Source organism: Bubalus bubalis, chromosome 18 (genome assembly GCF_019923935.1).
Source record: "Bubalus bubalis isolate 160015118507 breed Murrah chromosome 18, NDDB_SH_1, whole genome shotgun sequence".
NCBI classification, from domain to species: Eukaryota; Metazoa; Chordata; class Mammalia; order Artiodactyla; family Bovidae; genus Bubalus; species Bubalus bubalis.
In genome coordinates, this window is record NC_059174.1 from 3,224,592 (window position 1) to 3,238,345 (window position 13,754).

Consider the following 13,754-nt stretch of genomic DNA (forward strand, 5'->3'; position numbering starts at 1 on the left):
TCCTAAGGCCCACTTGACTTCACATTCCAGGATGTCTGGCTCTAGGTGAGTGTTCACACCATCATGATTATCGGTCAGGAAGATTTTTTTGTATAGTTCTTCTGTGTATATTTTCCACCTCTTCTAAATATCTTCGGCTCCTGTTAGGTCCATACCATTTCTGTCCTTTATTGAGCCCATCATTGCATGAAATGTTCCTTTGGTATCTCTAATTTTCTTTTTTTTCCCCCAGCTTCTCTATTTTATTTTATTTATTTATTTTAATATTATTATTATTATTTTTTACTTTACAATATTGTATTGGTTTTGCCATACATCAACATGCATCTGCCACGGGTGTACATGTGTTCCCCACCTGAACCCCCCTCCCACCTCCCTCCCCATACCATCCCTCTGGGTCATCCCAGTGCACCAGACCCAAGCTTCCTGTATCCTGCATCGAACCTGGACTGATGATTCATTTCACATATGATATTATACATGTTTTAATGCCATTCTCCCAAATCATCCCCCACCCCCACAGAGTCCAAAAGATTGTTCTATAAATCTGTGTCTCTTTTGCTGTCTTGCATACAGAGTGGTCATTACCATCTTTCTAAATTCCATATATATGTGTTAGTATACTGTATAGGTGTTTTTCTTTCTGGCTTACTTCACTCTGTATAATAGGTTCCAGTTTCATCCACCTCATTAGAACTGATTCAAATGTATTCTGTTTAATGGCTGAGTAATACTCCATTGTGTATATGTACCACAGCTTTCTTATCCATTCATCTGCTGATGGACATCTAGGTTGCTTCCATGTCCTGGCTATTATAAACAGTGCTGTGATGAACATTGGGGTACATGTGTCTCTTTCCATTCTGGTTTCCTCAGTGTGTATGCCCAGCAGTGGGATTGCTGGGTCGTATGGCAATTCTATTTCCAGTTTTTTAAGGAATCTCCACACTGTTCTCCATAGTGGCTGTACTAGTTTGCATTCCCACCAACAGTGTAAGAGGGTTCCCTTTTCTCCACACCCTCTCCAGCATTTATTGCTTATTGACTTTTGGATCGAAGCTATTCTGACTGGCATGAAATGGTTTTCATTGTGGTTTTGACTTGCATTTCTCTGATAATGAGTGATGTTGAGCATCTTTTCATGTGTTTGTTAGCCATCTGTATGTCTTTTTTGGAGAAATGTCTGTTTAGTTCTTTGGCCCATTTTTTGATTGGGTCATTTATTTTTCTGGAATTGAGCTGTAGGGGTTGCTTGCATATTTTTGAGATTAGTTGTTTGTCAGTTGCTTCATTTGCTATTATTTTCTCCCATTCTGAAGGCTGTATTTTCACCTTGCTTATAGTTTTTTTTTTTGTTGTGCAGAAGCTTTTAATTTTAATTAGGTCCCATTTGTTTATTTTTGATTTTATTTCCAATATTCTGGGAGGTGGGTCATAGAGGATCCTGCTGTGACGTATGTCAGAGAGTGTTTTGCCTATGTTCTCCTCTAAGAGTTTTATAGTTTCTGGTCTTATGTTGAGATCTTTAATCCATTTTGAGTTTATTTTTGTGTATGGTGTTAGAAAGTGTTCTAGTTTCATTCTTTTACAAGTGGTTGACCAGTTTTCCCAGCACCACTTGTTAAAGAGATTGTCTTTTCTCCATTGTATATTCTTGCCTCCTTTGTCAAAGATAAGGTGTCCATCGGTGCGTGGATTTATCTCTGGGCTTCCTATTTTGTTCCATTGATCTATATTTCTCCCTTTGTGCCAGTACCATACTTTCTAGATGACTGTGGCTTTGTAGTAGAGCCTGAAGTCAGGCAGGTTGATTCTTCCAGTTCCATTCTTTTGTCTCAAGATTGCTTTGGCTATTTGAGGTTTTTTGTATTTCCATACAAATTGTGAAATTATTTGTTCTAGCTCTGTGAAAAATACCCTTGGTAGCCTGATAGGGATTGCACTGAATCTATAGATTGCTTTGGGTAGTATACTTATTTTCACTATATTGATTCTTCTGATCCATGAACATGGTATATTTCTCCATCTATTAGTGTCCTCTTTGATTTCTTTCATCAGTGTTTTATAGTTTTCTATATATAGGTCTTTAGATTCTTTAGGTAGATATATTCCTAAGTATTTTATTCTTTGTGTTGCAATGGTGAATGGAATTGTTTCCTTAATTTCTCTTTCTATTTTCTCATTATTAGTGTATAGGAATGCAAGGGATTTCTGTGTGTTGATTTTATGTCCTGCAACTTTACTATAGTCATTGATTAGCTCTAGTAATTTTCTGGTGGAGTCTTTAGGGTTTTCTATGTAGAGGATCATGTCATCTGCAAACAGTGAGAGTTTTACTTCTTCTTTTCCAATTTGGATTTCTTTTATTTCTTTTTCTGCTCTGATTGCTGTTGCCAAAACTTCCAAAACTATGTTGAATAGTAGTGGTGAGAGTGGGCACCCTTGTCTTGTTCCTGACTTTAGAGGAAATGCTTTCAATTTTTCACCATTGAGGATAATGTTTGCTGTGGGTTTGTCATATATAGCTTTTAATATGTTGAGGTATGTTCCTTCTATTCCTGCTTTCTGGAGAGTTTTTATCATATATGGATGTTGAATTTTGTCAAAGGCTTTCTCTGCATCTATTGAGATAATCATATGGTTTTTATTTTTCATTTTGTTAATATGGTGTATTACATTGATTGATTTGTAGATATTGAAGAATCCTTGCACCCCTGGGATAAAGCCCACTTGGTCATGGTGTATGATCTTTTTAATGTATTGTTGGATTCTGATTGCTAGAATTTTATTAAGGATTTTTGCATCTATGTTCATCAATGATATTGGCCTGTAGTTTTCTTTTTTTGTGGCATCTTTGTCAGGTTTTGGTATTAGGGTGATGGTGACCTCATAGAATGAGTTTGGAAGTTTACCATCCTCTGCAATTTTCTGGAAGAGTTTGAGTAGGATAGGTGTCAGCTCTTCTCTAAACTTTTGGTAGAATTCAGCTGTGAAGCTGTCTGGACCTGGGCTTTTATTTGCTGGAAGATTTCTGATTACAGTTTCAATTTCCATGCTTGTGATGGATCTGTTAAGATTTTCTATTTCTTCCTGATTCAGTTTTGGAAAGTTGTACTTTTCTAAGAATTTGTCCATTTCTTCCACGTTGTCCATTTTATTGGCATATAATTGCTGATAGTAGTCTCTTATGATTTTCTGTGTTGTCTGTTGTGATCTCCTCATTTTCGTTTCTAATTTTATTGATTTGATTTTTCTCCCTTTGTTTCTTGATGAGTCTGGCTAATGGTTTGTCAATTTTATTTATCCTTTCAAAGAACCAGCTTTTGGCTTTGTTGATTTTTGCTATGATCTCTTTTGTTTCTTTTGCATTTATTTCTGTCCTAATTTTTAAGATTTCTTTCCTTCTACTAACCCTGGGGTTCTTCATTTCTTCCTTTTCTAGTTGCTTTAGGTGTAGAGTTAGGTTATTTATTTGACTTTTTTCTTGAGGTATGCCTGTATTGCTATGAACTTTCCCCTTAGCACTGCTTTTACAGTGTCCCATAGGTTTTGGGTTGTTGTGTTTTCATTTTCATTCGTTTCTATGCATACTTTGATTTCTTTTTTGATTTCTTCTGTGATTTGTTGTTTATTAAGCAGTGTGTTGTTCAGCCTCCATATGTTGGAATTTTTAACATTTTTTCTCCTGTAATTGAGATCTAATCTTACTGCATTGTGGTCAGAAAAGATGCTTGGAATGATTTCAATTTTTTTTTTAATTTACCAAGGCTAGATTTATGGCCGAGGATGTGATCTATCCTGGAGAAGGTTCCATGTGTGCTTGAGAAAAAGGTGAAATTCATTGTTTTGGGGTGAAATGTCCTATAGATATCAATTGGGTCTAACTGGTCTATTGTATCATTTAAAGTTTGTGTTTCCTTGTTAATTTTCTGTTTAGTTGATCTATCCATAGGTGTGAGTGGGGTATTAAAGTCTGCCACTATTATTGTGTTATTGTTAATTTCCCCTTTCATACTTGTTAGCATTTGTCTTACATATTGCGATGCTCCTATGTTGGGTGTATATATATATTTAAAATTGTTATCTCTTCTTCTTGGATTGATCCTTTGATCATTATGTAGTGTCCTTCTTTGTCTCTTTTACAGCCCTGTTTTAAAGTCTACTTTATCTGATATGAGTATTGCTACTCCTGCTTTCTTTTGATCTCTATTTTTATGGAATATCTTTTTCCTGCCCTTCACTTTCAGTCTGTATGTGTCCCCTGTTTTGAGGTGGGTCTCTTGTAGACAACATATATAGGGGTCTTGTTTTTGTATCCATTCAGCCAGTCTTTGTCTTTTGGTTGGGGCATTCAACCCATTTATGTTTAAGGTAATTATTGATAAGTATGATCCCGTTGCCATTTACTTTATTGTTTTGGGTTCGAATTTATACACCATTTTTGTGTCTCCTGTCTAGAGAATATCCTTTAGCATTTGTTGGAGAGCTGGTTTGGTGGTGCTGAATTCTCTCAGCTTTTGCTTGTCTGTAAAGCTTTTGATTTCTCCTTCATATTTGAATGAGATCCTTGCTGGGTCCAGTAATCTTGGCTGTAGGTTATTTTCTTTCATCACTTTAAGTATGTCCTGCCATTCCCTCCTGGCCCTGAAGAGTTTCTATCGAAAGATCAGCTGTTAGCCTTATGGGAATCCCCTTGTGTGTTATTTGTTGTTTTTCACTTGCTGCTTTTAATATTTGTTCTTTGTGTTTGATCTTTGTTAATTTGATTAATATGTGTTTTGGGGTGTTTCACCCTGGGTTTATCCTGTTTGGGGCTCTCTGGGTTTCTTGGACTTGGGTGATTATTTCCTTCCCCATTTTAGGAAAGTTTTCAACTATTAGCTCCTCAAGTATTTTCTCATGGTCTTTCTTTTTGTCTTCTTCTGGGACTCCTAAGATTCGAATGTTGTGGCATTTAATACTGTCCTGGAGGTCTCTGAGATTGTCCTCATTTCTTTTAATTCGTTTTTCTTTTATCCTCTCTGATTCATTTATTTCTACCATTCTATCTTCTATTTCACTAATCCTATCTTCTGCCTCCATTATTCTACTATTTGTTGCCTCCAGAGTGTTTTTTATCTCATTTATTGCATTATTAATTATATATTGATTCTTTTTTATTTCTTCTAGGTCCTTGTTAAACCTTTCTTGCATTTTCTCAATCCTTGCCTCCAGGCTATTTATCTGTGATTTCATTTTTATTTCAAGATTTTGGATCATTTTCACTATCATTATTTGGAATTCTTTATCAGGTAGATTCCCTATCTCTTCCTCTTTTGTTTGGTTTGGTGGGCATTTATCCTGTTCCTTTACCTGCTGGGTATTCCTCTGTCTGTCTCTTCATCTTGTTTATATTGCTGAGTTTGGGGTGTCCTTTCTGTATTCTGGCAGTTTGTGGAGTTCTCTTTATTATGGCGTTTCCTCGCTGTGGGTGGGGTTGTATCGGTGGCTTGTGAAGGTTTCTTGGTTAGGGAAGCTTGTGTCGGTGTTCTGGTGGGTGGAGCTGGATTTCTTCTCTCTGGAGTGTGCAGTGAAGTGTCTAGTAACGAGTTATGAGATGTCAATGGATTTGGAGTAACTTTGAGCAGTCTGTATATTGAAGCTCAGGGCTGTGTTCCTGTGTGCTGGAGAATCTGCATGGTATGTTTTGCTCTGGAACTTGTTGGCCTTGGGTGGTGCTTGGTTTCAGTGTAGGTATGGAGGCGTTTGATGAACTCCTATCGCTTTATGTTCCCTGGTGTCAGGTGTTCTATGATGTTCTCAGGATTTGCACTTAAGCCTCCTGCTTCTGGTTTTCAGTCTTATTTTTACAGTAGTCTCAAGACTTCTCCTTCTATACAGCACTGTTGATAAAACATCTAGGTTAAAGATGAAAAGTTTCTCCACAGTGAGGGACACCCAGAGAGGTTCACAGAGTTACATGGAGAAGAGAAGAGGGAGGAGGGAGTTAGAGGTGACCCGCATGATATGAGGTGGAATCAAAAGAGGAGAGAGCAAGCTAGCCAGTAGTCACTTCCTTATGTGCGCTCCAAGGTCTGGACTGCTCAGAGATGTTCATGGAGTTATATAGAGAAGAGAAGAGGGAGGAAGGAGACAGAGGTTGGCCAGGAGGATAAAAGGGGGGAATGAAAAGGAGAGAGACAGATCCAGTCAGTAATCAGTTCCCTAAGTGAGCTCTACCATCTGGAATACAAAGAGATTCAGAGAGTTGGGTAGAGAAGAGAAGGGGGAGGGAGAAGACAGAGGTGACCTAGTGGAGAGAAAGGAGAGTCCAAAGGGGGAGAGAGCAGTCAAGCCAGTAATCTCGCTCCCAGATAAAAATAGGTACTGAAGAGTGGGTTCTTAAAGGTACAAAATTGATAACAAATACCAAAAAGCAAAGATTAAAATTCTAGAGGTTGGATTTTCAAAAATACGATATTAAAGAAAAGAAGAAAAAAAACACAAAGTCACAAAAGTTATTAAAATATATATAAATGAAGTTTGCTTTAAAAAAGTCTTTTTTTTTTTGCAAAGTAATAGTAGGTTATAGAAATGAAAATTAAGGGAGTAATCAGATCAGATCAGATCAGTCGCTCAGTCGTGTCCGCCTCTTTGCGACCCCATGAATCGCAGCACGCCAGGCCTCCCTGTCCATCACCAACTCCCGGAGTTCACTGAGACTCATGTCCATCGAGTCAGTGATGCCATCCAGCCACCTCATCCTCTGTCGTCCCCTTCTCCTCCTGCCCCCAATCCCTCCCAGCATCAGAGTCTTTTCCAATGAGTCAACTCTTCGCATGAGGTGGCCAAAGTACTGGAGTTTCAGCTTTATCATCATTCCTTCCAAAGAAATCCCAGGGCTGATCTCCTTCAGAATGGACTGGTTGGATCTCCTTGCAGTCCAAGGGACTCTCAAGAGTCTTCTCCAACACCACAGTTCAAAAGCATCAATTCTTTGGCGCTCAGCCTTCTTCACAGTCCAACTCTCACATCCATACATGACCACAGGAAAAACCATAGCCTTGACTAGACGGACCTTTGTTGGCAAAGTAATGTCTCTGCTTTTGAATCTGCTGCCTAGGTTGGTCATAACTTTCCTTCCAAGGAGTAAGCGTCTTTTAATTTCATGGCTGCAGTCACCATCTGTAGTGATTTTGGAGCCCAGAAAAATAAAGTCTGACACCGTTTCCACTGTTTCCCCATCTATTTCCCATGAAGTGGTGGGACCGGATGCCATGATATTCATTTTCTGAATGTTGAGCTGTAAGCCAACTTTTTCACTCTCCACTTTCACTTTCATCAAGAGGCCCTTTAATTATTCTTCACTTTCTGCCATAAGGGTGGTGTCATCTGCATCTTTGAGGTTATTGATATTTCTCCTGGCAATCTTGATTCCAGCTTGTGCTTCATCCAGCCCAGCATTTCTCATGATGTACTCTGCATAGAAGTTAAATAAGCAGGGTGACAATATACAGCCTTGACGGACTCCTTTTCCTATTTGGAACCAGTCTGTTGTTCCATGTCCAGTTCTAACTGTTGCTTCCTGACCTTCATAGAAATTTCTCAAGAGGCAGATGAGGTGTTCTGGTATTCCCATCTCTTTCAGAAATTTCCACAGTTTATTGTGATCCACACAGTCAAAGGCTTTGGCATAGTCAATAAAGCAGAAATAGATGTTTTATAGAGGACTTAAAAATTAAAAAAAGTTAAAAAAGAAAAAAGAAAAGAAAAAATAAGAAGCAAAGAAAAGAAAAAGGAAAGAATGATCATAAAAATAGTAAAAATTTATCTAGGACTTTCTCTGATGTTGTGGGCAGTGTGGGGTCAGTTCATTTTCGGATAGTTTCTTGGTCTGGCTTATATTTCTCAAGATTTATAGGCCTCTTCCTATGTAGTCAGTACTAACTACAGGGTTTTAATCTATTGCACCTGTCACTTCCAAGGCGGTTCCCTCGGTTTTAGCTTCTGTTTGCTGGTCTCTTCAGTGTCTGATTTCCGCCCTGACACAAGAGGGCGGTGGTGGTCACTTTTTTAGGCTCACTTGTTCAGTGGTGCTGTGGGGAGGAAGGGACGCTGCAGACAAATAACACTGGCGTGTGCTCGCAGTGTCTCAGCCACACTGGGCCTGCCCCCCTCACGGCGCGTGCATCCTCCCTGCCCACACAGCTCAGGCTCTAGGTTGCTCCACCAGAACGGTCCGAGGCCGGCCCTGGGCTGCATGCACCTCCTAGGTCCAAGCCACTTAGGTTCAGGCAGTCGGGTAGTCCTCAGAGGCGCAGACTCCGTTGGGCTTGCGTTTAGTGCCCTTCCCAGCTCCGAGCAGCTCAGGTGATGAGGTGTTTGGTGAGCGCGGTCACTGTGACTTACCGCCTCTCCCAACCCTGCTCCTCGGTTTTCTGGGTGTACAACCGGCGCACCTTCTCAGGTGGATGACTGTCCAGAACCCCAAGAAGTCTATTAAGCAAGGAAGCCTGCTTGCAGTCTGGTAGATAATGTCTCTCTGGGGCTGCGATTGCCCTCTTCCGGCTTTGGCTGCCTGTCACCAGAGGAGGATGGTCTGCAGCCGGGTAGTTCTGTTCCGCCCTTTGTTCTGTGCGCGGGCCTGGCGGTGTCTTAGGGCTTTTCTCGTGGTAGCTATCTCACAGTCTGGTTTGCTAGCCCAAATTAATTCGCTCTGATTTCCCTCGGGGGAATTCCGCCCGATCCTTACTCTAAGCAATGCAGCCTGCGCCTCCCTGCCCAGCCCCCACTTGCTAGTGGCAGGCGCAGGCGTCTGCGCTGCTTCTCCGCTGGGGGAGTTATCATTGGGCTCCTAATCTGTGGGTTTTAATTATTTACTTATTTTTCCTCCTTATTATGTTGCCCTCTGTGCTTCCAAGGCTCGGCACAGACTCGGCAGTGAGAGTGTTTCCTGGTGTTTGGAAACTTCTCTCTTTTTAAGACTCCCTTCCCGGGATGGAGCTCTGTCCCTACCTCTTTTGTCTCTTTTTTTGTCTTTTATATTTTTCCTACCTCCTTTCAAAGAGAATGGGCTGCTTTTCTGGGTGCCTGATGTCCTCTGCCGGCATTCAGAAGTTGTTTTGTGGATTTTACTCAGCGTTTAAATGTTCTTTTGATGAATTTGTGGGGGAGAAAGTGGTCTCCCCGTCCTATTCCTCCGCCATCTTAGGACCGCCTCCTCTAATTTTCTTGAAGAGATCTCTAGTCTTTCCCATTCTGTTGTTTTCCTCTATTTCTTTGCATTGATTGCTGAGGAAGGCTTTCTTATCTCTCCTTGCTATTCTTTGGAACTCTGCATTCAAATGGGTATATCTTTCCTTTTCTCCATTGCTTTTCTCTTCTCTTCTTTTCACAGCTATTTGTAAGGCCTCCTCAGACAGCCATTTTGCTTTTTTGCATTTCTTTTCCATGGGGATGGTCTTGATCCCTGTCTCCTGTACCGTGTCACGAACCTCCGTCCATAGTTCATCAGGCACTCTGTCTATCAGATCTAGTTCCTTAAATCTATTTCTCACTTTCACTGTATAGTCATAAGGGATTTGATTTAGGTCACACCTGAATGGTCTAGTGGTTTTCCCCACTTCTTCAATTTCAGTCTGAATTTGGCAATAAGAAGTTCATGATCTAAGCCATAGTAAGCTCCTGGTCTTGTTTTTGCTGACTGTATAGAGCTTCTCATCTTTGGTTGCAAAGAATATAATCAATCTGATTTTGGTGTTGACCATCTGGTGATGTCCATGTGTAGAGTTTTCTCTTGTGTTGTTGGAAGAGGGTGTTTGCTGTGACCAGTGCGTTCTCTTGGCAGAACTGTATTAGCTTTTGTCCTGCTTCATTCGGTACTCCAAGGCCAAATTTACCGGTTACTCTAGGTGTTTCTTGACTTCCTACTTTTGCATTCCAGGCCTCTATAATGAAAAGGACATCTTTTTTGGGTGTTAGTTCTAGAAGGTCTTGTAGGTCTTCATAGAACTGTTCAACTGCAGCGTCTTTAGCGTTCCTGGTCAGGGCATAGACTTGGATTACCGTAATATTAAATGGTTTGCCTTGGAAATGAACAGAGATCATTCTTTCATTTTTGAGATTGCATCCAAGTACCGCATTTCCAAGTTCCATGTAGTTTGAAGGTAAATCACAGTCTGAAGGCAGATCATTACTCAGCCGTGTGTGGGCACTGAACATACTAGTTCCATGTGCTGACATGGCTGTCTGCCTCTCAAATTAAGGACTTTAAACATACAGTGAGTTTAACCTCACTGAATTTGCTCTCCCAGTGTTAGATGGTGTAACACCTAGAAATCAACATAATTAATATAGGTGCCATCCATTTACATTACATTCTTGTTTCTCTGTATTTTTTTTTACCATTATGGAAAGTTTTGTATTTTGGAAATTTGACTTTCTGAAGTTTCATAGAGGAATAGTCTTACTGGCATTGCTAGTTCATTAACAGATGTCTAATGAATTCTTTGCTCATTTCTCTTTTTTCTCTTTTCACAAAAGGAGCTGGTGGCTGGTCTCCACTTGTGTCAAATAAATACCAGTGGTTGCAGATTGACCTTGGAGAGAGGATGGAGATCACTGCCGTGGCCACCCAAGGCGGGTATGGGAGCTCCAATTGGGTGACCAGCTACCTCCTGATGTTCAGCGACAGCGGCAGGAACTGGAAGCAGTATCGCCAGGAGGACAGTATCTGGGTATGTTTCTTTAACAGAATACATGGCCTCTCAGAGGAGAGGTCATTCCTACAGACAGTTTAAGAATCTCTTAAACTTTGTTTAGAATCAGAATCTTTGGACTTACTTAGAAAACATTTTCCAATGTATTAATACTCATTCTCCAATACATTTTATGATTTAATTTAAGAAAATACTAAAAGTAAACTTATTTCACAGAGTCCTCAGAAATTGAAGAAAAAAAAATCTCATTAGTGCTCTAAATAGTGTGAAGATTAAAGGAAGAAACCAAGCCTGTATAAAACATTTTTTGTTTAGTAACATAGCAGTTTTGCATTGCCTTTATTTAAGGGTGGCAAAAAGAATTTTTTTTGTTGTTCTGATGACTCTGAGAAATATGAATTAATGTCTCTCTAGTCTATAGAGGTTTTTATATATAATATTTAGAATATTTATATATGTCTTATACACACATATATGATTTATATATAAACCTTTCTGTAGTCTTTTCACGTGTTAAAATGCTGTGTTTTGTGGACAGGGCACAGCTGTTACAAGGGAGACTGGCCAGGAGGCAGTTTGTAACAGAGTGAGTGGTATTTGTAGTTGACCGAGTATACATGAAACCCAGTGGGAGAAGGAAGCTGAAGAAAGTTTGCTTGCTGGTGAAGAAAGGACTTCTCTTTTAGTGTAGAAAAGTATTGGTTTGGATTTTATGTGGGCCAGGGACAACATACTGCAAAGAACTTTTTTTTTTTTTTTTAATTTTCCTCTGACTGAGCTGCTGGAACCAGAGAAAATGAGTAACTTAATGAAGCGTTGTTCTTAGCACACAGATAATTTGGAGGCCTGTTTGGGCACATAATGATAATTTTCTTTGATCAGTCAACGGCCTCTCTTTTGAAACTTCCTAGAACTCCGTGATACATTGTAAACTCGCTGAAGACAGGGACTGTGATTATTCACCTTTGTATCTCTGAAGCCCTTGGTGGCCATTCAATGCATGTTTATTGACGTAAGTTGAATTGAGAAAATGTAGCCCTGCTCTTTCTCTAGAGAGAACAACTGTTAGGCTGGAAGTTTTCTGTAAGCATTTTCAGAAAAGCTGCCTTAATATCCAAAGCAAGTTGGAGTTATGTATAAGAGCAAGAAAAATTGGATATTACAGTTGAATTAATCCCATGAAAACCATTCAAACTGGGGATAAATTAAACAGTAATTATGAACCAATAGCTGTGAAAGCCTAATGAGGTATTTTTTTAACTAGGTGTTTGGATTATCTTTTACTCTTTTCTTCTAAATAAGCTTTGGATTTTAAACTAGATAAGTAGTGGCTAATATTTAGCTGTATTAAGTAAGATGTGTATTTTGACATTTTTTAGAGAGAAAGATTAACCATGAAAATTAATTGTTTTCATGAATCAAGCTTGAGGAAAGCTAAACCTGGACAGTACTGTTCGTCTTTTTCACTTACCTTGTAAAAAGTGAGATGGTCAGGGTGCATTAGTGACATGAATGATATCCTTAACTAATCCAAACCAATCAATGTAAAGACAGATGGTATCTATCACAGTTACTTGGCTTGGTAATATCGTTTTTAGACTCTGACTACGGTCAGAATGGACTAACAGATTTGGGAAGGACTGGACTATAATTTTGGATATAGTAAAGAAAGCAGATGGATAACTGAACGTCAAGATCAAAACTGAGACTTGCCGCTGATGCCATGACCACACATAAAATAGATAAGGTTATGGTGTAGGTAAAACAGCTTCAAATCTTCAAACATCGTCAATATATGTATAAACACACGTGCGCGCGCGCACACACACACACACACTCATGCTGTCTGTCCATCCCAGGTAGGCTCATAGTTCTCTCTTTACCCCGTAATTACTCAGGTCCCTCCCTGAGGGAAGCCCCTCTCTGTGACTCGACAATAGCAACGCAGGCAAAATGAAACACGGTGAATTGTAACCTGGTTCCAGGTTGTTTAAAATGATCTGGCACAGATCACTTTAATGTGGGGTTTTTTGTTTAGCTAAAGACCAATTTTTAATTGATGTTCGTAGTAAGGAATTTGACTCTTTGTCACATTTAGCACATCTGTATTTTGTAATTTTTTTTTTTTTTTTTTTGCCCATTATGGGTAATGTATCCAGATTATACAAAACATGACAATTTTTTTAAGCGCTTCACAGTCTGCTCCAGATGATACAAATAAATCTGTGAAAGAGAGTTAGGGAACCCATAAAGCATTATAGGAGAATGTGATGGAAAGAGGAAGAAAAGGCAGTTGTTACAAGTTTAGAAACACATAAAATAAAACCCATCAACATGGATAGAAATGCTGCCGTGGGGATTCCTCATTTTCCTTCAATGTATTGACTTCTGTACACCTGAAAGAATTCATCAAATGCCCTGCTGCTTCTTACAAATAATCTTTAAAAAAGAAAGGCAAAATACTTCATTTGTTTTCTAAAGAATATACTTGATAGAACTGTAAATTTGAGAGAGACATATTTTTAAAAAATTAATTTTTGGATAAAATTTATAGTCCAGTGCCCACAAATATAGTTTATACAAAGTAATCTTTCTAGATGGCATATAAATATTTTGAAAAAAATAGAGAATGCAAACTGCTGTAATTGTTCCTCTCGAAGACAAAACAAAATTTCTCAACATCCACGGTCAAAAGACTTTTCAGCCAGTTTATTGTAAACGATTGGAAAAGGAAGTGTGAAGTATAATTTTCGCTCATCTAAGAACAGTTTCTGGAATTTCATAAAACTAGCATCTTAGAAATTATTTTAAGCAATTAACATGTGCAGGAACTTTACAGCTGAATTATACAAATTCTCTCTCTCTTTTTTTTTTAACAATGTATATTTTAATTATCAGATTTATGTAGTGATTTAGATCCACAGATACCAGTGAAAAATTTATCATAAACTAAGTGCAATAACAAGAGGAAACAAAAGCTTATGTACACATTACCAAGATTTTTACAATAAATTATAGTGTGCAGTTCCATCACAGCATATTTGTATACAAAGCCGC

The 13,754-nt window shown here is 39.0% G+C and overlaps 1 protein-coding gene across 1 annotated transcript in view; it reads left to right on the forward strand.

The window, feature by feature from the left end:
• Positions 1 to 13,754, forward strand: part of CNTNAP4 (contactin associated protein family member 4) — a 283,423-nt gene that overhangs the window by 86,965 nt on the left and 182,704 nt on the right. The window contains exon 3 of the mRNA XM_045163204.1: positions 10,522 to 10,715. Within this exon, the coding sequence (XP_045019139.1) occupies positions 10,522 to 10,715 (194 nt within the window). The remainder of the gene's footprint in view (positions 1 to 10,521; positions 10,716 to 13,754) is intronic.